Here is a 25,190-nt window from a genome sequence, read left to right on the forward strand (position 1 = left end):
TTTCAGCAGAAAAATTCTGAAATCAACTGCATGGGATTTGGGAACTCACCTGAATGTTGACAAACACACCATGGTAGGTCTCGTGCAGGACTTTGTTACCCTTCACGTAGAGAGGAAATTCAAAAGGAATTTCTGTTTTGCCACTGGGAAACTTTCCTGGCTTCACCATTTCTATGGTGCTGTTGATAATCTGGATTGGCTGCAAACAAAGTCAGATGTCCCCTCCAATCAGAGCCGTCTGGTAATCATCTTAAAGATACAGCACCCTGAGCTCCTGGATACTGCTGGGTCTGGAGATGAACAAGGAGTCTGTTCTATTTTTTTTTTTTTTAAGTCTCTTCCATGGATAATTTTTATTTAATGAAAATTTCAGTTTTGTTACAACATCAGACGTTGAGGGGCTTGGCACACAACAGGAACTGAGCCCACATTTCCCCTCTTCTGCCCAAATCTCTCATCAGCTGTCCTCACAATCACTATGTGCAGGATGCAGAGGGGGCACAGCACAGTGAAGCTGCCTGGCCATGGGGCACATGTGACCCACGGCTCCTCCTCATCAGACTGTGTCCTCTCGGGTCACGCTGCCCCAGTTCCCGTGTCCCTCTGGCCTTTGGAGCCTGGCACTGCAGCTGGTGAGTGGAGCAGCCTCTTCCAGCCCTGGTGACCTGCACACAACTTCTCTCTAGCCTCCCAGGAGGAAGGCAGCACTGATTGCAGGGACTCGCTTCCTGTGCTTTGGTTTAGCAGTACCCTCAGAAAACTGAGGACTTAGGAAGGGAATCACTAAACAATAGTGACTTAAAAGAAGAGAACTGGGCAAAAAAATGGGAAATTCCTAAGTTGGACCCCCATGAAGCACCCCCTTCCCTATTCACTCTTCTTCCTACATTAGAGTTAATATGGCCTTCAAGAAAAGGAAACTGTAAGTCTAGAAAACAAATTCACATTCTGGAACACAAAACTCTTCCCTAAGTGACAAGGAGAGCCGCAACTTGCTCCGTCTGCCTCTAACTTGGATGTCAGACCCGACAGGAGCAACATGCACAGCTGGGAAGTCAGTCCTGAAGGAGGAAGGCAAGGGTGGCCATGGGCCACAGGCACCTTCTCAAAGGAGCTCCGATCTCTCTAATGGCTGAAGACAGTCCACGCATAGTTATCCTCTCTAATGGCTGAAGACAGTCCATGCATAGTTATCCTAACCCTATGTACGGAGTAGGGACAAATGAAAGCATACTTTGCATAAGGGGATAATTTTAGAAACAAAATATCTAAATGCTTTCATGCTTTGGGGTTGATTGGTAAGTATTGCAAGGGGGGTGACCACCCTCCCTTGCAAGTAACAACCAATGCACCAATAAAGGCAGAGGGCAAGTGAAACATACCATAAACTTTCGAAGCCTGAGTTAAGCATTCTTACCTTAACGGAATTGTAAAATGCTTCGAACACTCCCACACTTTTGGCACTGAGCTGGAGGTTCACGGTTCCTTCCATGGTCAAAGACACTCCCTGGTGCTGGACGGAATCCTTACTAGAGACGACCACCACGCCCGAGAGCATTTCCTGGGGACAAGAGGCAGCCTCCAATCATATCAGAGCATCTCACCTCAATTGTTGGCAAAAGGAAGTCATCTTAACAATCAAATCATTCAAAGATTGGGAAGATCATGGAGACGTGGATTCCAGGATAGAGGGGGTCTGTCCCTTGGGAAGAAGGTGCTGAGGACAGCGACACAGCACAGCTGCACCCTCGTCCCATGGCTGCCTGCCAGGCTGAGCTGGCTGGGGCAGAGCCCACTGTGGCTGACTCCAGATTGCAACCCACCCTGCTGCGACAAAAGCATCCACAGTGTCCCTTCCAAGGGACTTCGGAAAGCACAGTCCTCTCGGCCTCCCAGAATGACTATTTCTAAAGTGACCTTCAGAACACCGTGTGGCTGCCGTCAGATGGCAGAAAGCAGCTGACAAGAAACCAAAAAAGAAAAAGAAAAACAGCAGGAAGGAAAATCAGCATGCAGACCGACCATTTAAAAAACGTCCACGCTGCAGGCGTCTAAACGTGCTCACCTCGCATTTCTCTAGACACCCAGCAAAGAATCTCTCCCCCAAATACTTATGTTATGTGAACTTTTGAGAGCAGGGAATATTCTGTGTGCCTTAAATGTGCTTCATGTTTTGTTCTGTGTCCCACTACCCACCCCAGAGCCCTGAAGTCTAGTTAGATGCTGTCATTTCCATTTTAAGCCAAATTCAGAGAGAACTCATTTTGTTCCTAAACAACACAGAAACCTCATAAGCAGATGAGAATTCCTCTGAAATAGCTTCTAAATTTAAATAAAATTAATTCTATTAACTTTTTGTACAACTCAAAAAGAAATTTAAATTTTTTAAAAAATTTAAATCCACTAGTACATTTTCCAATAACTTAACTGGTATGTCCCAATGATTATGAATGAATACAACACTAGCAGATAGATTTGTTCCCAGGTAGCACAACATTTTCAGTTATTCTCCTGGGAACAGATCTCAGGTGGATTGCTGAGAGGCTGATTATAACTGTGGCATCCACACAGCCACCCTGGAGTGTTCGAAGGGCAAAGCACTGGAGCACGTTGGGAGCAAGCAAGGTAAATATTTCATGATCTTGTTATTTTTTGAGTTAATTAAGAAACAATATAGTGGAGAAAATAAAAAAATAGTAATATATTTGTTGATAGGCATTTTCACAATATACAGGTCTAGTGAGTCCATACCAACAAAAAAAGAATATAGGATAAATCTAAGCATAGCCCAAGGAGTTTAGAAGCAGAAGATGATTTGACAGAGTTAGGACCCCTGTTTGTGAAAAAGGACAATTCTTGTTCTGGCAAAGGAGGGCAGGATGAACGTGGATGACTAAAATTAACAAAACCCCAAGACCTTACCAAGAACTTCCCCCTAACCTTTGTCTAGACTCAACAAGAAGAGAATAAGATATAAGGGTCGGGAAAGTACCAACACCTCACCCAACACAACAGGCAGGGCCTTCAGCTGGGGCCAGGACTCCAGGAGGGGGCACTCACAGACTTAAGGACACCAAGGAACCTGGAAATGAGAGACAGAAATCTCCACAGGTGCATGGCAGCTTGGGGGGAAGAGCCATGGCTTTTGACATGTAGCACATTGACACGCAGCACATTTCTGTCCTAAGAAAGGTGAGGCCATCAGAAGTCCTGTTGAGGAGGAAGGCAGACCCCACACTGTGTGCTCTAGAAGACACTGAGGGGTGGCCTGAGCTCCAGACTGCACATCCCACCCCTATGCTGTTTGTCAAAGCAGGCACTGCCGACACCTGGGACCCGTCAGCATTAGGAAGAGATGGTCCTGTCCTCTGGGCCAAGATCACCACCCAGCCCAGCCTCCAGCAGGGAAGCTCCATTCTCTACCCCTTGCTAGGTGTGGGGCAAGGTTGTAGAGAAAGGTGTCTGTGAGTCCACCTTCTACCAGAGACCAACAGTTCACCCTGGGCACAGAGCACAGCACACACCTGTCACCCCTCATCTCAGCATCACTGGCTGTCTGGCAGAAAACTGCTACCAAGTTTGTCTGGAGGGTAGTAAAAGTGACTACATTTTCCAGTTTTGTCTTCTCTCCCTGTAAGAGGCCACTGCCAAACTGTAATGTTTTTTCCTTTTTGTTCTGTGGAATTAAATGTCAAAAACATACTGGGATTCCAGGTCTGAAAACGAGGCATCAAGTCAGAATTCCCCGCTTGGCTTCCTGGAAACCATCCAAAAGAATAAGAAGCAACCACCAGCTCCACAGGGGCAGAGCTGAAGACAGTTCAACTCCAAGAGACAGGTGGCAGGTCTGCTACAGGAGGTGAGAGGCAAGCGGGGCAGGAACTAGAAAAAGAAGCAAATCTGCTTCTGGAAGCAAGACGCCCTTGGGAGCAGCTGAGCCGCACTCCAGGCTGCGTTCAGTGGGTGTGGAGCATGGTGACGCCTCTCCAGTTGGCCATCTTATGGGCTGAAGAAAGCCAACCTCAGCCTGCTATATGCTCCCAGCCAGCCTGGCCAAGCAGTGAATTCACCTGGTACAAGAAGGAGACACTAAAAACAACCAGGGCTGGGGACGTAGCTCAGTGGGAGAGCACTTGCCTAGCATGAGCCAGGCCCTGGGTTCCATACCAGTCCCCCCCCCACACACACACAAAATCCAAACAAAAAAACAAACAAAAAACCAGCACAGGGACACATGACATAGAGTGGATTAAAAAAAATAAAAGGGAGGAATGTGGGAGAGAGGAGGAGGAGAGAAATTCAAGTGGCAGATGATGACTGCAGAAAAGACAGATCATGTCTCCTGGTTCTTAAAAGAACTCTAAGGGACGACCCTCCCACTCAGGGTAAAAGCCAAAATCCACCTGAGGCCTGTCTGGCTGTCTCCTCATGTAGCCCTCTGAGATCCTCAGCTCCCCAATGGCCCTTTGCAATGGCTTCAGTCACATCCTCGTGCCCCACATGCGCTCCCCCTTCCACCTGGATGCTCTTCCTCAGACACCTACCTGGTGTGCTACCTCATCCCCAAGTCACTGTCAAATGACAACATTTCAGAGAAGCCTGACTCCCTGCCCCCATTTAAAACTCGCCAACACTCACTTCTCTGCTCCCCTAACGTTGCTCTTATCACCTTCTAAAATACTGCATAAGTACTTGTCCCTTGTCCCTGGGCATAAACCCCACCAGGGTAGAGTGATGGGCAACAGCAGGCACTCACTGAACATTTACCCAATAATAAAGGATCATTCACCAGAAAAAAAAAGAAAAAATTGTGAATGTGCATTTCACCATGAATCTTTAATATGTAATGAAGCAGCTACTTCTATACAGGGGAACACAAACACAGAGCTAAGGGCTGGGGCTGGGGCTGGGGCTGGGGCTGAGTGGTGGAGTGCTCACCTAGCACATGCGAGGCACTAGGTTTGATCCTCAGCATAAATAAACTTAAAAAGAAGGGCTAAGGGCTGAAATGTCAAGACCAAAAGAAGAGAGGAAAATGTTTATTTATTTTTATTCTTTATTTTTAAAGCTCAGAAAAGTAATGGAAGGAAACAATAAAACCACCAAAGAAAAGGTGATGAAATTTTTGGCCTCAAAATAAATAGAGAAGAAATGTTTTAAAACTCCAAATAAATTAAATAAAATTTATGGAAGATTTAAAAAGAACCACAAAGATAATGACAAATAGGTTAGAAAAGACGAGAAATACCACACATATATATATATAATCAAAATCGTAACAAAAAACTGAGATAATGGAAAAGAACAAATATTTACTAAGATAATTTTAAAATATTGAAAGGGCAAATAAATTAGGAATTATCAATGAAAACATACTGTAGTAAAATTATTATTTAAAAAAAGAAAGAATCTTTTATGAGTCAGGCAAAAAGATCAAGTTGTTTATAAGAGGGAAAAAAACCAAATTTCTCTATGGAAAAGTATAATTAAAAATGAAAGGTGACTCTGTGACTAGTGTGATTCTGCAATCTGTACAATTAGAAAAATGAGAAATTATACCCCAATGATTCAAATGTTTGAATTGCCAAGAGCATTGTAATGTCATGTGTAGCTAATTAAAAAAAAAATTAATTTAAAAAAAATGAAGGGCTGGGGCTGGGGCTCAGCGGTAGTGCACTTGGCTAACAAGTGTGAGGCACTAGGTTCAATCCTCAGTACCACATATAAATAAATAAATAAAGGTCCATCAACAACTTAAATTATATATATAAACTAAAGTGGAGGGCTGGGGTTGTGGCTCAGAGGTAAAGCACTCGCAAGTAGCATGCATGAGGCGGCACTGGGTTCGATCCTCAGCTCCACATAAAGTGAAATAAAGACCTTGTGTCCACCTATAAGTAAAAAATAAATTAAAAAAAATGAAAGTCGAGTACTATAATGCTCAAGTGTGGAGCTCAGAATTTTATATCTACCTAAACTATCATTCCAGTACAAAGGACACAGTTTTAAAAATGCAAACAAACAAAAACCAAAAAGTCTAACGAACCATACAAACCCCAAGCCCCAAGACTACTATATAAACATCCTTCTCCAGGAATTTACTGGATAGTGAAGTACAACTATGGAGAAATGACCGGAAAAACAATGTCAAATAACCAATTTGAGGATTAACTCCATTTAATTCTAAGAATAATTGTTCACAGTAGAGGATTAATATATAATGGCTAATACAAAAGATTTAAGATATAATAGAAAGTTTAAAGGGTGTCAATTAAGACGATTACAAAAGTCCATGACTATAAAATCATAAAAATAACATAAAGGAATTAAAATGGACTGTAGAGAGAAAGATGTTTAAAAACAAAAACCCAAATACCATTTCCATCAGGCTTGGTGGTGCACAGTAGAAACACAATCAGAGAACAAAGCATTAATAGTCAGAAAACAAAAGCCCCAGGAGATGCCAGGAGAAACGAAGTAGAGATGCTAGCGGAGGAAGATGTCAATTCACTCCTCTCAGGTGAAAAACACGAAACAAGGAGCAGAGCCATAGAAGACCTCGATCCACATCGATAAGGTCAAGTGATTGGCATACACAGAACTTCACACCACGAAAAGGACAGCAAACTGTTCACTAATCTAATCAAGAAAATAAAAAAAAGAAAAGCAAACATAAATATCCAAAATAAGGAAAAAAAAAAAAGGTAATCCCAGAGCTATGAAGGAGATCAAGTGATAAGAATATTCAACACTGTTCAATTGTGGATAAGCAAATTTAAAATGTTGATGAAGTGAATTATTTTTCAAGGAAAAGAACTCCAAAGAAAACATGAAATCTAAGCAAATCAATCACTGTTGAGAAAGATATTTATGAATAGTTTCCTAAAAGCACCAGGCCCAAAGAGTTCTACAGATCATTCTGAATGTGTAAAGAAAACTCCATTCTATACCTGTATCAAAGAACATTTTTAAAAAATAAAATTTGTAACAATTGATATCAGAGTAAGACACTATCTATAGAGAGAGAAAAAATATACATATTACAGTATTCTGACTTATAAACACCAATGCAAAGTCTTAAGCATTAGTAAATACAATCCAATGGCAACTTTAAAGAATAGTTAAGAAATCCATAACCAAGTGGGCTTACAGAGATCAATTTTGAGGGAAACTATTACTACAACTCACTATATTAATAGCTATCAAGAGAAAAATTATATAATCATCTCTATAGATAAAAGACAACTGGTAAAATTTAGTTCCCATGTCTGATAAAATGGGTAAAATAAGAAAAGAAAGTTTGAGGCTGGCCTCGGCAGCTTATCGAGACCACAATAGGGTAAATGACTTGAATACAGAGTTCATAGAAAAGGAAATGAAAATTGCTCTTAAACCTGTGAAAAAATGTTCAATCTCAACAAAAATATGAGAAACATTAATTAAAACAAAAATCAAAAAGTGTGATCACTCTGTGTTGAGGGTAGGGAGTAACAGGTATTCTCATATGTTGCTGAGGAGACCCTAAAATGTTATAAGAACCACTTGGCAACACCAAAACCACTTTAAAAACACATTGGCCCAGAGATACACCTGCAGATGGGAAATGACTTATTCAATGCAATACTGTTTACAACAAAAAAAGCTTATAAACAATTTAATTTCAACAAGAGGAAAATGGCTTTTCCTTTAATAAGGTGCTGAAGATCATTCACATAAGCACATGTCAGGTGCAGGCTAGTGTCCCTCCTTTTCATTCGTTTCAGAATTAATTTATTATTGCACATGAATCAATCTGTCTGGTTTAGACTCCTACTGCCCACAAGTGCCTCTTTTCTTTTTCTTTAGCTGCATACTGCACCATTTGGGAGAAAGGGGGAGACAAGGAACATTTGTACATATTTACTTGTACATGCATAAAACAACTTTAGAAGGGATCACAGAAATGGGCAGCTTTGATTGTCAAGTAGGAGAGGACCCTGATGGGTGGGGTGGGAAGGAGGGAATGGTAGCTATCCAGAGATTCATGAATGCTGAGCCATGTGAACTGATGACCTGTTAGCACAATCAATCCATTTTTATATAAATAAAACCCCAAGTGGGATGAATCTAAATAAACAAAGCTCTAAATCTCTCAGATTTTGATAACACAAAGGTACAGTGGTCTTTCCTCAGGAAAAGAACTGTAGATGGAATGCTAAACAGTCACATTGCTCTGATTACTTCTTTTTTTTAATATTTTTTATCTATTATAAGTACTTATACATGACAGCAGAATGTATTTCATAGTATACATATAGATCGCACAATTTTTCATATCTCTGGTTATACACAAAGTAGAGTTACACCATTTGTGTCTTCATACATGTACTTAAGGTAATGATGTCCATCTCATTCCACCATTTTTCCTACCCCCCTGCCCCCTCCCTTACCTTCCCTCCCCTTTGCACTATCCAAAGTTCCTCCATTCCTCCCATGCCTCCGTTATAGATCAGCATCCACTTATCAGAGAGAACATTCAGCTTTTGTTTGAGATTGGCTTACTTCACTTAGCATGATATTCTCCTATTCCATCCATTAACCTGCAAATGCCATGATTTTATTCTCTTTTAATGCTGAGTAATATTTCATATATACACCACAGTTTCTTTGTCCATTCATCTATTGAAGGGCATCTAGGTTGGTTCCACAATTTAGCTATAAACATTGATGTGGCTGCATCATTGTAGTATGTTTTTTTTAAAAAAAGTTGTAGATAGACACAATACTTTTATTTATTTATTTATTTTTTTAAATTTTTATGTGGTGCTGTGGATCAAACCCAGTGCCTCAGGCATGGTAGGCAAGTGCTCTACCACTGGGCCACAATCCCAGCCCTAGTATGCTGTTTTTAAGTCCTTTGGGTATAGACCAAGGAATGGGATAGCTGGGTCCAATGGTGGTTCTCTGATTACTTCTTATTTTGGACTTGGACATAATTGCAGAAAAAGCAAAAGCTTCTTACTTCAATGCCTCAGCCATTCTCTCTCCAGTCTCTTTCTTTCCTGCTGGTGCAAAGCAGGATGAGCCATGACAGCCACTGCTGTCCCTAGAGGCCTTTGCTCATCTAAACAAGTCCTTCCCTCCTGATGTTTCAGTTCTGTCCTCACAACCACCTGGTATTCTTAGACCACAGTTGGTCTAAAGATCTTGTACATGATGGTGAAAGCTCTTTTATCTACCAATGGGGAATCAAATGCATTAAATAGTTAACTAACGGGAAAACGAATCATAGGTAAGTTACTGAGCCAAGTGGGAAAACAGGAATTAGACAATTAATTGCTTATTGAAACACTCTACTCTTCCTTAATAGCACTCAGAGACTCATTTTGGTTGGAAAATGGAGATCAGAGACATTGAAGAGATTTCAATGTGTTAGGTATCCCCATTTCCACTATTCTGTATAACAACTGTTTTCCATCTTGCTTGAAAAACACAGTAAACAATCACCAGATATTTCTCCACATTGTGAGTGATGGCCAATACTATGTGTATTGACTGAAATTCCAGAAAGGAGAGTTTTGTAGAGAATGTTCCATCTCTGAGCTATCATTAAAACTGAGATAATGCTACCCAGCACTCCCATCCATGGATTTTACCCAAGTGAAATGAATGCTTATATTCACCCAAAAACCCCTGCACAAATGCTTCCAACAGCTTTATCCATAACCACCCCAACATCCTTATATGAGTGAATGGATGAACAACTGCAGTACATATACACTGGGTAGGCCACTTGGCAATGAAAGGTAAGAACTACTAACACGCACAACTTGGGGGGAATCTCACATGCATTACGCTACTGACAAAGCCAGATATGCAGCAAATAGTCATATTCATGCTATTTATTTGACACTCTGGAAGAGCCAAACTCTAAGACTGATGGGGTTGACAGTAGTGAGAGAGACTGACTGAAAAGGGCACTAGGGAATTCTGGGGTGATGGAACTGTTCCATACCCTAAATAAGATGGTGGTTAGTATCAAAGAACTCAGCACTGAAAAGGGTTCTCTATTATATGCAATTATGCCTCAGTTTAAAAAAAAAATAACCATGGAGGGGCCAGGGCTGTGGCTCAGCAGTAGAGTGTTCGCCTAGCACATATGAGGCATTGGATTCGATCCTTAGCATCACATAAAAAGTAAATGAATAAATAAAATAAAGGTATCATGTTCAACTACAATGAAAAAAAAATCTTAAAAAAGGAAATACAGTTATACTACTTTCTGGATATAGGGTCATTCTAAGTGACTAAGTAAAAAAATCTATTTAAAAAATCACTATCAGTGGAACTGTAGCAAAATATCAAGCTATCAATTTACATGAGTTAGGCACACTGACTGCCCAGAAGATACAAGAAGTAATACAATCATTCATTCAGAAGCATTCTGGCCTGCCCACCAGGAGGCAAGGACCTCAGGTGGCTTGCCATCTACCTACCCTCTCTTCTAAGCACAGCATAGAATAAGCACTGGGGGAAAACCCAGTAAAATGAGGTGGCAAAAAGCAAGTTTTTTTTTTTTTTTAAGAGCAAGATCCCAAATTTCTAGTTCTGAAACATCTAGAGTCTGGAAAAGAAACCTAAGCCACTGGGTTAATGGTTGGGAAGAGGAAAAATAAAGATTATCAATACTATTTACAAAAGTAAAAGTAAATAATGGGTTATTTGTCAGAGGAGTATTAAATTCTAGTTCTGGTGTGTTGTGTGGTTTCAGAGGTTAGGTAACTAACTGCCTGTTAGCAAAATGACACATCACTAGAGATTACCTGAGTTTAGAGTTCAACAATATTAAACTTGCAGAGTGTAGAAAATTGACATTGGGCCAGGAGCTCAGGTGCCATCTGTTATCCCGACAACTCAGAAAGTTGAGGCAGGAGGATCACAAGCTCCAAGCCAGCCTCAGCAACTTAGTGAGGCCCTTAAAAACTTAGCAAGACCCTGCCTCAAAAATAAAAAATAAAATAAAAAAGACTGGGAATGTGGCTCAGTGGTTAAGTTGACATTGGTTGGAATTGCTGGCCTAAGTGCATGTGAAGACTCCAGACTAAACCAATAGCTCAGGAGGGCTCCAACTTCAGAGAGCTAGACAATGACATGCCAAAGTAATGACTGTGGAGAGAGAGAGACTCCGCCAAAGAAAAGCCTCCCCCCACACCAGGGTGCACATTCTGACAGCCCAGCAGCCGTCAAAGGGAAATCCCAGAGTGAAATTACATATAAATAACAACAACAAAAGGGTCTACCGGGGCTGGGGATGTGGCTCAAGCGGTAGCGCGCTCGCCTGGCATGCGTGCGGCCCGGGTTCGATCCTCAGCACCACATACCAACAAAGATGTTGTGTCCGCCGAGAACTAAAAATAAAATAAATAAATAAATAAATAAATGTTAAAAATTCTCTCTCTCTCTTCTCTCACTCTCTCTTTAAAAAAAAAAAAAAAAAAAAAGGGTCTACCATCCAAATCCAAGCCAGGATGCAGGCAAACTTCAGGCACAGAGGGTGAGAGGAGAGTCCAGCACAAATGAAGGGGACAGCCTGGGTGACCAGTCATGGGTAGCAAGGGCTCAGCTGGAAGGCACCTTGGGCAGATCACCTGTACCACAGCAGCATCCAACAGGCTTGGGCTTCAGGCTCATCCGGAGGAGGACCCCATAATGGGAGGCCAGGAGTGGTTAATATTGGGGAGTCCTCCTGGGGTAGTAGCCAGAGAAGCAGAGAATGTTACTTTTCATTTGTTACTTCTTGGTATTACTTGAATTTTCTTAGCAATACATTGTATTCTTCCTTCTCTTTCTTCTTCCGTGCTGGGATGAAACTTGGGGTCTCCCACATGCTAGCTTTACCACCAAGCCACACCCCAGCCCTTATTTTTTTATTTACAAAACTACTTTAAAAATTTTTGAGAGATGTGAAACATATGGTCAGACTAACCTTTTTTAATGTACCTTTTTTAAATGAACAAAATTTTCACATTTCCCTGATTATTATTAAAGAAGGGAATTTCTGCCCTTTTACCCCTTACTTCAAGTGATGGGGCTTCTGTTCCTTTCCCAAAGATGATAATTTGGGTTCTAGGGTAACTGTCTGGAACAATACTTTGTGATGAAACAAAAAAAGGGCGCTTTTTTTTTTTTTTGGCTGACATCATTCCTGGCATGTGAGTCAAACTGTTAAGTGTGAATAAGAACATCATCAAGGGGAGGAGAGGGGAGGTGGCATTGGAGGGTGCGGTGGACACAGCAGACTTGCCAGAGCACAGCTGGTGTGGCCTTGAAGTTACATAGAGGCAAGTTCTACCTACACATCAATAACCAGGGTCAGGACAGTTTGATGAAGTACAGGTTCTAATTAAGAGCCAAAGGACCACAGCCTCACCACCTTCTCAGCCCAAGTTCAAACTTGAGTAAGGATTGCAGCAAAGGTAGCTGGAGACTGCTCCCTCACACTATGCACAGGCATGGACTCCAGTCAGGCAGTTACCAAGGAGAAAACTGGTAGAGACTACCCAAGGATGTCAATCAACTGGTGGTTTACATCCTCCAGTAAATAAAGTAAAAAGTCTTGTTCCGTGCTCTGTATTATTGCCTTGAACCTGGAAATTAATCCAACCTATAAATTCTGACGTGAGGCCAAATAAAATGGGTTGGAATGAAAAAAAAAACTTATAACCATGCTAGTTGGTTCTGGCTGGTCATTATATCCTAGAACCAGAGTTTTTTTTTTTTTTTTTTTTTTTTTTTTGGTAGCACAGATGGAACCCAGGGCACTCTACTGCTGAGCTAAACCCCAGTCCTTTTGTGAGATAGGGTCTCAATAAATTGTGAGGGTCTCACCAAGCAGTGGAGGCTGGCCTTGAAACTTCCAATCCTCTTACCTCAGCCTCCCAGTCACTGGGATTAGAGGTGGACACCACCAGGTCATACTGAACCTGTACTTTTCAAAGTGACCACTGGGCCAGAGGCCTAAGCAGACATCTATTTGAATAATCACTTTAGAGTCTTGAGTGCAGCAAGGGACTGGCTATCCTCACTTCAAACAGACCATCTCTGGTTCATCAGTATGAGCTGTTTTGATGTGCATTATGTTCATAAAAATTGACATTAGAATTATATGTAAGATTTCCTTTTATGTTTCATTATTTCAATTTTTTTCTGGTCAACCTTTACCCTAAATAATATTCATTTTCTTGAGCTACTTAGGGAGAAACATTCATTTGTAATTTATAGGATGAAAATATATTTTCAGGGCTGGGGATGTGGCTCAAGCGGTAGCGCGCTTGCCTGGCGTGCGTGCGGCCCGAGTTCGATCCTCAGCACCACATACCAACAAAGATGTTGTGTCCGCCGAGAACTAAAAAATAAATATTTAAAATTCTCTCTCTCTCTCTCCCTCCTCTCACTCTGTCTTTAAAAAAAAAAAAAAAAAAAAAAAGGTCTGGGGATGTGATTCAGTGGTTACATACCCCTGGGTTCAATCCCCAGGAGAAAAAAAAAAAAATCGATAAAAAAAAAAAAAAGAGAGGGGAGGACCAAAGTCTAGCGAGATCTCACCACGTTGGCGGTAGTGGTGGCGGAGGAGGCAGCATGAGAGGTTTCTAATGAAGGTGATAAGAAAAAATGTAAGGCAGGAAAATATTTAAATATTTTTACTGTGCAGTGCAACAAAGAGAAAAGAAGGAAGGAAAGAGAGAGAGAGAGAGAGAGAGGCCGCTGCCGCCTCCTGCGGAGCACCATAGAGCAGACTCTTCACCGCGCGAGTGAGCTGCTGAGTTAAATGAAACAGCTGATAAGATGAGTGACAATTTAAAATCTAAGTGATCCGAGAACACACACTGAGCCCTGATCGGCTGAATTCAAGCTCCCGTTCACCTGCTTCCCGCAGACAAACAGCTGTGACTCAGCATTAATCCATCCGGCTGAAACAACTGGTCAGCCCTTCTCATCCTACGGAGGTAAATGCCTACCGAGCCTTCATAGGTAGTGGCCACAGGTTTGAAACGGGGCTTGGGAGAGACAGTAAGGACCCACCCGTTGCATTGGTCGCCCGGCAAAGGAAAACGAACTGTTGCCATTTGCAAGAGACACCACCATGGCAGAGAACTGACGGCACCAGACTGCGGCGGAGGAGATAACTTCATTGAAACCTGCGGCTACAGGTGTGCAATCCCCTAGCCTTCCCTCTCCACACATCGGGGAAACCTTAAGGACCCCTCCCAGCTCTCCCATAAGGGCCCCTCCCAGCTCTCCCGTGAGCGCGACAGCCAGCCCGAGGGAATCAGAGGTGGCGCGGGACCCACGGCGCGGGACTACCGCTCCCACCAGGGCTGACTGCTGAGGTCTCTTGCACCAGCTACGGGGGAGTGGCTACCGGAGGGCAAGTAAAATTCGCTGAGGATTCTCAGCCCCAAGCTCTACAAACTTAGGGTCTGAGGGAATGGCAAACTGGAAGAGTGTGCCCAGTCGTTCATGAAAACAGGGCTCCGGGGAGCAGCAGACCTGGCGTGTAGCCAGTATTGTGGTGAGCGGCACCCGTGAGAGGGGCCTGGCTAGAGGAAAAGTGGGAAGTGACTAGACACAAGAGGAGGCCCTAGACACTCAGGATTGGAGACTCGCCCAGTCTGGGAGGAGCTGCTGCACAGTGATTGGTTCCCGCATATTGACAGGAGAAACTTGACCTGGTGGGCACAGTGCCACCTACTGGAAGAGAAGTTAATCAAACTCTAAGACTGCATTTATTAGGGTTTTTTTTTTCTTTTCTCTTTTTTTTTTGATTTGGGTTTTTCATTTTCACTTTTCTTTCTTGTTGTTTTTTAAATTTTGTTTTTACAAAAAATTTTTTTAAATTTTTTTCTTCTAATTTTAATTTTAATTTTTTTTAATTATTATTTTTTTTTAATTTTTTTCTTTTTTTAGTTCCTATTTTTTTCTTCTTTTGTCTTTTCATTTTTCTTATCCCCCCTTCCTTGAATTCTACCTGCCTACTCTCATTCTCTTTAGTGACTTTTTCCCTTCCCTTCTAATACCTTTCCTCCCAAGCATCAAATTAATTTATAGGAGTAAACGGTAACTCAGCAGTCAAAACAGAACAAGAAGTAACATGAGCAGCTTCAAAAAACAAGGAAGAAAAGGAGTATAAACAATGCAGGACAGCCTAAATATTCAGGAGGACCTAGAGTCATCAGAAAAATGGTCATATAAAGAACTCAAGGAACACCTTAGACAGATGGAATGGAACCTTAAAGAGGATACAAGACAGCAAATTCAAGCAGCGAAAGAACACATTGAGAATGAATTACATAAACAGATAAAAGAAGAAGTTAAGCATCTTTATCAGGAGATAGAGATTATAAAAAATAATCAAACAATAATTCTAGAAATGAAGGAAACGATAAACCAAATTAAAAACTCAATTGAGAGTATCACTAACAGAGTGGAGCAAGTAGAAGCCAGAACGTCAGATAATGAAGACAAAATATATCATCTTGAAAAGAGTCTAGCCAACTCAGAAAGGCTGCTAAAAAATCACGAGAAAAACATCCAAGAGTTATGGGATAACATAAAAAAACCAAACTTACGAGTCATCGGGATAGAAGAAGGTACAGAGATTCAAACCAAGGGAATGAGTAACCTGCTGAATGAAATAATTACAGAAAACTTTCCAGAAATAAAAAAGGAAACAGATATACAAATTGAAGATGCATACAGGACACCGAGCCCACAAAATCACAGTAGACCAACGCCAAGACACATTGTTATGAAGATATCCAATATACAGAAAAAAGAGAAAATATTAAAAGCTACAAGAGAAATGAGACAGATTACACTCAGGGGTAAACCAATAAGGTTAACAACGGATTTTTCATCACAGACACTGAAAGCAAGAAGGTCATGGAACAATGTATTTCAAACACTGAAAGACAATGGATGCCAACCAAGAATTCTGTATCCAGCAAAATTAAGCTTCAGGTATGACAACGAAATAAAAATCTTTCATGATAAACAAAAGTTAAAAGAATTTGCAGCCAGAAAACCAGCATTGCAAAGCATTTTGAGCAAAACACTACACGAGGAAGAAATGAAAAACAATAACCAAAACCATCAGTGGGAAGTGCCTCAGTAAAGACAGAGGGCGAGGGGAAAGATAATCATGGAGAAACAAACTAAATTTTTTTAAAAAAGGATAAACAATCAAACATGGATGGAAGTTCAAACCATATATCAATAGTAACTCTGAATGTTAATGGCTTAAACTCTCCAATAAAGCGACATAGGCTGGTATCATGGATTAAAAAAACAAATCCAACAATATGCTGCCTCCAGGAGACACATCTGATTGGAAAAGACATACACAGGCTGAAGGTGAAAGGATGGGAAAAAATATACCACGCACACGGTCCTCGTAAGCAAGCAGGGGTGGCCATCCTCATATCGAATAAAATCGACTTCAAGACTAAGTTAATCAAAAGGGATAAAGAAGGTCATTATATACTGTTAAAAGGAACCATTCACCAACAAGACATAACAATTATCAATATTTATGCACCAAATAATGGTGCTGCAACATTCATAAAACAAATTCTCCACAAGTTCAAGAATCAAATAGACAACAACACAATAATTATGGGTGACTTCAACACACCTCTCTCACCATTGGACAGATCCTCCAAACAAAAGTTGAATAAAGAAACTACAGAACTCAATATCACAATCAATAACCTAGACTTAACTGACATATATAGAATATATCAACCAGCATCAAATGGATATACTTTTTTCTCAGCAGCACATGGATCCTTCTCAAAAATAGACCTTATATTATGCCATAGGGCAACCCTCAGTAAATATAAAGGGGTGGAGATAATACCATGCATTTTATCTGATAATGGAATGAAACTGGAAATCAATGATAAAAGAAGGAAAGAAAAATCCTACATCACATGGAAAATTAACAATATGTTACTGAATGATCAATGGGTTACAGAAGACATAAAGGAGGAAATCAAAAAATTCTTAGAGATAAATGAAAATACAGACACAACATATCGGAATCTATGGGACACAATGAAAGCAGTTTTAAGAGGAAAATTCATCGCCTGGTGGTCATTCCTCAAAAAAAGAAAAAACCAACAAATAAATGAGCTCACACTTCATCTCAAAGCCCTAGAAAAGGAAGAGCAAAACAACAGCAAATGTAGCAGAAGGCAAGAAATAATTAAAATCAGAGCGGAAATCAATGAAATTGAAACAAAAGAAACTATTGAAAAAATTAACAAAACTAAAAGTTGGTTCTTCGAAAAAATAAATAAGATTGACAGACCTTTAGCTATGCTAACAAACAGAAGAAGAGAGAGAACTCAAATTACTAACATACGGGATGAAAAAGGTAATATCACAACAGATGCTACAGAAATACAGAAGACAATTAGAAATTATTTTGAAAACCTATATTCCAATAAAATAGAAGATAGTGAAGACATCGATAAATTTCTTAAGTCATATGATTTGCCCAGACTGAGTCAGGAGGATACACACAATTTGAACAGACCAATATCAATGGATGAAACTGAAGAAGCCATCAAAAGTCTACCAACCAAGAAAAGCCCAGGACCGGATGGGTATACAGCGGAGTTTTACAAAACCTTTAAAGAAGAATTAATACCAATACTTTTCAAGTTATTTCAGGAAATAGAAAAAGAGGGAGCTCTTCCAAATTCATTCTATGAGGCCAACATCACCCTGATTCCGAAACCAGACAGAGACACCTCAAAGAAAGAAAACTACAGACCAATATCTCTAATGAACCTAGATGCAAAAATCCTCAATAAAATTCTGGCGAATCGAATACAAAAACACATCAAAAAAATTGTGCACCATGATCAAGTAGGATTCATCCCTGTGATGCAAGGATGGTTCAACATACGGAAATCAATAAATGTTATTCACCACATCAATAGACTTAAAGATAAGAACCATATGATCATCTCGATAGATGCAGAGAAAGCATTCGACAAAGTACAGCATCCCTTTATGTTCAAAACATTAGAAAAACTAGGGATAACAGGAACTTACCTTGACATTGTAAAAGCTATCTATGCTAAGCCTCAGGCTAGCATCATTCTGAATGGACAAAAGTTGAAGGCATTCCCTCTAAAATCTGGAACAAGACAGGGATGCCCTCTATCTCCACTTCTATTCAATATAGTTCTCGAAACACTGGCCAGAGCAATTAGACAGACGAAAGAAATTAAAGGCATAAAAATTGGAAAAGAAGAACTTAAATTATCACTATTTGCAGATGACATGATTCTATACCTAGAAGACCCAAAAGGGTCTACAAAGAAACTACTAGAACTAATAAATGAATTCAGCAAAGTGGCAGGATATAAAATCAACATGCATAAATCAAAGGCATTCCTGTATATCAGCAACAAAACTTCTGAAATGGAAATGAGGAAAAACACTCCATTCACAATATCCTCAAAAAAAATAAAATACTTGGGAATCAACCTAACAAAAGAGGTGAAAGATTTATACAATGAAAACTACAGAACCCTAAAGAGAGAAGTAGAAGAAGATCTTAGAAGATGGAAAAATATACCCTGTTCATGGATAGGCAGAACTAACATCATCAAAATGGCGATATTACCAAAAGTTCTCTATAGGTTTAATGCAATGCCAATCAAAATCCCAATGGCATTTCTTGTAGAAATAGATAAAGCAATCATGAAATTCATATGGAAAAATAAAAGACCCAGAATAGCAAAAGCAATTCTAAGTAGGAAGTGTGAATCAGGCGGTATAGCGATACCAGATTTCAAACTATATTACAGAGCAATAGTGACAAAAACAGCATGGTACTGGTACCAAAACAGGCGGGTGGACCAATGGTATAGAATAAAGGACACAGAGACTAATCCACAAAGTTACAACTATCTTATATTTGATAAAGGGGCTAAAAGCATGCAATGGAGGAAGGATAGCATCTTCAACAAATGGTGTTGGGAAAACTGGAAATCCATATACAACAAAATGAAACTGAATCCCTTTCTCTCGCCATGCACAAAAGTTAACTCAAAATGGATCAAGGAGCTTGATATCAAATCCGAAACTCTGCGTCTGATAGAAGAAAAAGTTGGCTCCGATCTACAGATTGTGGGGTCGGGCTCCAAATTCCTTAATAGGACACCCATAGCACAAGAGTTAACAACTAGAATCAACAAATGGGACTTAATTAAACTTAAAAGTTTTTTCTCAGCAAAAGAAACAATAAGAGAGGTAAATAGGGAGCCTACATCCTGGGAACAAATTTTTACTCCTCACACCTCAGATAGAGCCCTAATATCCAGAGTATACAAAGAACTCAAAAAATTAGACAATAAGATAACAAATAACCCAATCAACAAATGGGCCAAGGACCTGAACAGACACTTCTCAGAGGAGGATATACAATCAATCAACAAGTACATGAAAAAATGCTCACCATCTCTAGCAGTCAGAGAAATGCAAATCAAAACCACCCTAAGATACCATCTCACTCCAGTAAGATTGGCAGCCACTATGAAGTCAAACAACAACAAGTGCTGGCGAGGATGTGGAGAAAAGGGTACACTTGTACATTGCTGGTGGGACTGCAAATTGGTGCGGCCAATTTGGAAAGCAGTTTGGAGATTCCTGGGAAAGATGGGAATGGAACCACCATTTGACCCTGCTATTGCCCTTCTCGGACTATTCCCTGAAGACCTTAAAAGAGCATGCTACAGGGATACTGCCACATCGATGTTCATAGCAGCACAATTCACAATAGCTAGACTGTGGAAACAACCCAGATGCCCTTCAATAGATGAATGGATAAAAATAATGTGGCATCTATACACAATGGAGTACTATGCAGCAATAAAAAATGACAAAATCATAGAATTTGCAGGGAAATGGATGGCACTAGAGCAGATTATGCTTAGTGAAGCTAGCCAATCCCTAAAAAACAAATACCAAATGTCTTCTTTGATATAATGAGAGCAACGATGAACAGAGCAGGGAGGAAGAGTAGGAAGAAAAGAGTAACATTAAACAGAGACATGAGATGGGAGGGAAAGGGAGAGAAAAGGGAAATTGCATGGAAATGAAGGGAGACCCTCATTGCTATACAAAATTACATATAAGAGGTTGTGAGGGGAATGGGAAAATAAACAAGGAGAGAAATGAATTACAGTAGATGGGGTAGAGAGAGAAGATGGGAGGGGAGGGGAGGGGGGATAGTAGGGGATAGGAAAGGTAGCAGAATACAACAATTACTAATAGGGCATTATGTAAAATTGTGGATGTGTAACCGACGTGATTCTGCAATCTGCATTTGGGGTAAAGTTGGGGGTTCATAACCCACTTCAATCTAATGTATGAAATATGATATGTCAAGAGCTTTGTAATGTTGTGAACAACCAATAAAAAAATAAAAATAAATAAAAATAAAGAAAATATATTTTCAATGGCCTTGGGATAGAAGCCATTTCTCTTGAACCTGAAATTTTTTTCTGCATATAAGAGAATAAACAGTCTCCTCACTGCAGACAATAAGAAAGCAAGGCAGTCTCCCCAGAGTTGCTCACCATGAAAATGTGTCCAGAAAACCTTATGTGCAAGGGAACTGGATGGCACCTGGAATGAGGTCTCTTCCTTCCACACAAGTGTTTACAACAAACCATTGTTAACATCTTTGTATGAAAACATGACAGGACATACTAATGAGAAGCTTTTACTTGATGTTTTATTTGTAGAAAAGTTTCAATTCTGCCATATTTATATTTTAAAATGCAAATATGAGAAGAAATGAGATTCCCCAAAATGTGGCCTGGGAACAGCTGATCTAGAAAGCTCTGGAAGAGAAGGATCTGCATCCACAGGCCTGGCAGGCACTGCACTCTGTGTAGTGAAGGCTCTGAGCAGCCCTGCTACAACCGAAAGGACCCCAGGTATACCCCCACCAGAGAGAAGAGGGCCAGGCACAGTCATCCACCACCACCACGAGCAGAATCCCGACCTGGTCTGTGGCAGGTCCAGGCACTGACTGACCTCCCTAAGCCCTGGACACCCAAACAGGGCAAAGTTGATTTGAGCTTGGCCTGCTGCTGTCAGCTGCTGATTTGTTGATGCTCCTCTCAAAAAGCCTGGCCTCGTGCACTCTCTGGGAAGGGAAGCAGGTGACCCCATAGCTGCTGGCTACCATGGCAGTCTGCTTTCTGAACAGAGGCTGATGCCTACAAAAGTAACTAAGGGAAATGGGGGCTACAGCATGTCTAGGAAAAGAGGTGCATGCAGATAAAACAACTACCCGAGGAAAAGCAGGAAGAGGTGAAGAGCTACAAACCCTTCAGGTGTAGCTGAAATGAAAATGGAGAGGAAATGGAAACCCAGCTTCTCTGTCCAACTTTTGGGAACCTTCCTTGCTAAGAGGTCAGCCATTGAGTGTGGGCAGAAAACTTCAGAGACGGGAGCTGAGGTGTGACATTGAGTGATGGGTGTCAGAGGGTCTACCTCAGCTTAGTAGGATTCATAATGGGAAGGGAGAAGGCAGCATTTTTTGGTGGGGGAAGGAGGGCAGCGGGAAAGTACAATAGCTATGAACTTGCTCAAATAGGCTGGGCACTGGGGCCACCTATAAGGAAAATCAGTGTTCACTGGAGTGGAAGATGAACATGGGCAGACCAACTGGGCCACCAAGTGGGGAAGGAGCCTGTGAGGGGGGAGAACAGGACAAAAGAGGTGCCATCTCCCCAAACCTGCCGAACTGAGTGTCCAGCCTGTGAGCGGCCCAGTGGGGCCATCAGCACCAGAGAGAGACAGCGTGGGGTGGAAGATGAGGACAGAAGGATTCAGGCCACAGGGAGGGCCCGACTGGTGACACAGCAGAATCCAGGAGGACAGGGCAGAAAGAGAGCAGCCCACCAGGTCAGGAGCATGTGGCATGCTGAGACTTGTCCAGCCGCTGTGTCTGGAAGCAGACACACCCTGTTGTGGTGGAGCCGGCTCAGGCCAGCATGAGATCTGCTGCAATTAATGGAGAACTACAGGGACAGTTTTATTGCATCCCAGTTTCCAAGCAGGCTAGGATAACTCTGCAAATCCCCCTCATGCATTATATAAGGGTTAGATTATGATTTAGGAGACAAGCCTTTTCAGGAATATTAGTTTATCAGTGAAAAGAAACCCACTTATAATTCATTTACTGAGAACTCAGTAGGACAGATAAAATAGTTAGGCTTTTTTTTTTTAATAGCACTTCAGCTTTGCAATTTTTCTTCATAATAATGAGCTGTTATGTACAGAGTTTCCACTCTTTATTTTTTTAAATAAGAAATTACATGCAAGCCAAGTAAGACAAAATGCAGATCTAGAGGTTTCTGTGGTTATAGTAATCGGCCCACAGTACATAAATCCCCTGTCACTGGAACCTGGCTACACTAGGAATAAATCTCTTATTTATGCATTTCACAACCATAATATTTAACAGTGTCATTTTCATGAGTACATGTGCCAGATTTAAGAATGTAAAACATTCTGAATTTATAAAAACAAATGAATTATATTTACATTACAGAAAGATTTACTGCAGGGTTCTTGTAACCAATAAGCTCCTCTAGTGCACTGAAGATGTAATTTCTAATGCATCTTAGTCAAACTTTTTGATCAAGAACATATTACTATACCATGCAAAGTATATAGCAACACAGAAATCACACTCAGCTTTGGGGGTGAAAAATACTACAATATCTGTGTTCACTGACCCTCCTTCCTCCAAGTCCACAGTGGACGAGTATCTGACAACATGCAAATTGTCTAACAAGTACTTACTATGCCATCTGTGGGTTTATACAAATGTGATTAAGGCATGGCACCCAAGAACAGTTCTTGTAGGTCAAACTGTCTCTGTGAGGCATGAGAAATGGAATAATATAACCACCCACCAACTGAGCCACCATTATGAGTCAGAATCCATGACTCTTGAAACATTAATTGAATCCTTCAACCTTTGAGTAGGTGCCATTTCCATCCCATAGATAAGAACGAAGATCCAGAGAAGGCACATGAGTCCTGGACTTGGAAATAAGAAGACACAGTTCAAATGTCTGCTCTCACCAGGGCCCAGGGCGTGTCACTGAACACTCCTGGCCTCTATCTTCTCAACACATAGTAGGGCATCAGCACCTCCACAGAGCAATGGGAAGGATTAAAGCACTCGATGCATGGTCTCATAAGACAGTATTAATTCAGTAACTTTTGCTAGAGATATGAAATTAGGGCATTTTTATCATATTCCTGACTGTCTCATCCCAAACATGGTGCTTTGGAAAGAGGTTAAGTTTTTAGACTCAGTGGGAAGGACCTGTAGCAAGAAGGTGGCATGACAATAATGTTGGAAGTCTGAGGAAGGGTCTGTGTTCACCTTGGGCCCAAAGAGCTGGGAGGAAGACCCTGGGGAATCCAACTTTGGGAAACTATTATTTTCTATTCCTGAATGAGAAAACATATTTATAAGATTTCTGAAATCTCTCCTCCCGTGTTTATTTTAATCATTCCCTTAAAAATGACTATTCTAGAGCAAATACAAGTAATGAGGGGCCCAATAGTTGCTTTGGGGCTAAGTCAAAATAGGAATAAGTCTTACCAACATCTGTCTAGAACTGACACCTAGAATATTATTTATAATTACAAAGCAAACCCATAATGTACCTATAAGAAGAGTTCCTCCTCTCTGATTAATGCATTGGAAAAAAATATTAGTCTTAGAAATTTTGTTCAAATGTTTTAACTTCAAATCATCATTTAACAGTTTTTCAGCACTGAGACTGCCAGGCCTACGAATACAAATATTAAAATATATATGTATTTTAATTGGGTAGACTCCGAACAAACAGACAACAGAAGGCAATCAGTGCAATCGTGAAGGTATACACCATGGATGTTTGTAACTACTGGTTACAGTGAATTATGGTAAACAGTCCCATATTACTGTCTTTCCCTGGCCATTAGACTTGACATTCCTCTTCTCCATCAAAATCTCATTTTCTTATTAGAGCTACAGTTTCCATAATTCTCTCATAAGACTTTCTCAGGGCTGGGGTTGTGGCTCAGTGACAGCACTTGACTTGCACATGTGAGGCACTGGATTCAATCCTCAGCACCACATAAAAATGAATAAACAAAATAAATTGTTTAAAAAAAAAAAGAATTTTCTCAAATTTAAAGATGAGTCAGGTGTAGTGATACATGCCTCTAATCCCGGCTACATGTGAGGCTGAGGCAGGAAGATCACTTGAGCCCAGGAAATTGAGGCCAGTCTGGGCAGCCTAGCAAGACTCCAGTTCTAAAAAGTTAATTAATTAAATAAAATTGAAATACTAATACCAGAAATTATTATAAGCCTGTGAGTGGCAGAGTTGTTGCCACATCACAAAGTAAAGCACAATAACTCATGTAAAAAAATTGTAACAAGGGCTGGGGATGTGGCTCAAGTGGTAGCGCGCTCGCCTGGCATGCGTGTGGCCTGGGTTCGATCCTCAGCACCACATACAAACAAAGATGTTGTGCCCGCCGAAAACTAAAAAATAAAGATTAAAAAATTAAAAAAAAATTGTAACAAGATTAGAAGATATTTAAGTTGTACAATAATAAAAATACTACAAATCAAATCTTGCTGCAGACAATTTTGGGACATGACAGTACAGCATTTATGTTGGTGTCTTCCATGTTGCCACAGAGCAGGAAGCTACTCAACCACAAAGCTTCATCAGGGCCCCTGGAGCAGTGTCTACTCTTAAATCTGAGCAGGTGATTCCACTTCTTCCAAATTCATCCCATCTCTCCAGGTCCCCTGCCCCTTTCCAGGTGGACCAGATGGGGTTAAGGGTGTGTACTTTATAATTTAAAAGCAAAAATTTTGTGGGATGCAACTGCAGTAGTACTTGGTGGGAAATGTCTGCATTAAGAAGAGACATTAATATTACAATTGAATATGCTGAACAGCCAACTTAAGGCTGTTATAAGCCAACTTATTCTTTTTTTTTAACATTTATTTTTTAGTTGTAGTTGGACACAATACCTTTATTTATTTATTTTTATGTGATGTGAGGATTGAACCCAGGGACTCTCACATGCTCGGCGAG

General features: G+C 40.7%; 1 protein-coding gene across 3 annotated transcripts in view; it reads right to left on the reverse strand.

The window, feature by feature from the left end:
• Positions 1-25,190, reverse strand: part of VPS26C (VPS26 endosomal protein sorting factor C) — a 48,260-nt gene that overhangs the window by 17,783 nt on the left and 5,287 nt on the right. Inside the window, exons 2-3 of one of the 3 annotated variants that reach the window (XM_081300671.1) lie at positions 1,418-1,561; positions 50-199 (exon numbers count right to left, since the gene is read on the reverse strand). The exons of 1 other annotated variant lie outside the window; for it this stretch is intronic. In XM_081300671.1, the coding sequence (XP_081156797.1) occupies positions 50-199; positions 1,418-1,561 (294 nt within the window). The remainder of the gene's footprint in view (positions 1-49; positions 200-1,417; positions 1,562-25,190) is intronic. One more of the 3 variants, XM_081300672.1, reaches the window with a different exon arrangement.

The sequence above is a fragment of the Spermophilus citellus genome, assembly GCF_964194105.1.
Source record: "Spermophilus citellus genome assembly, chromosome: 7".
In the NCBI taxonomy this organism is placed as follows: domain Eukaryota; kingdom Metazoa; phylum Chordata; class Mammalia; order Rodentia; family Sciuridae; genus Spermophilus; species Spermophilus citellus.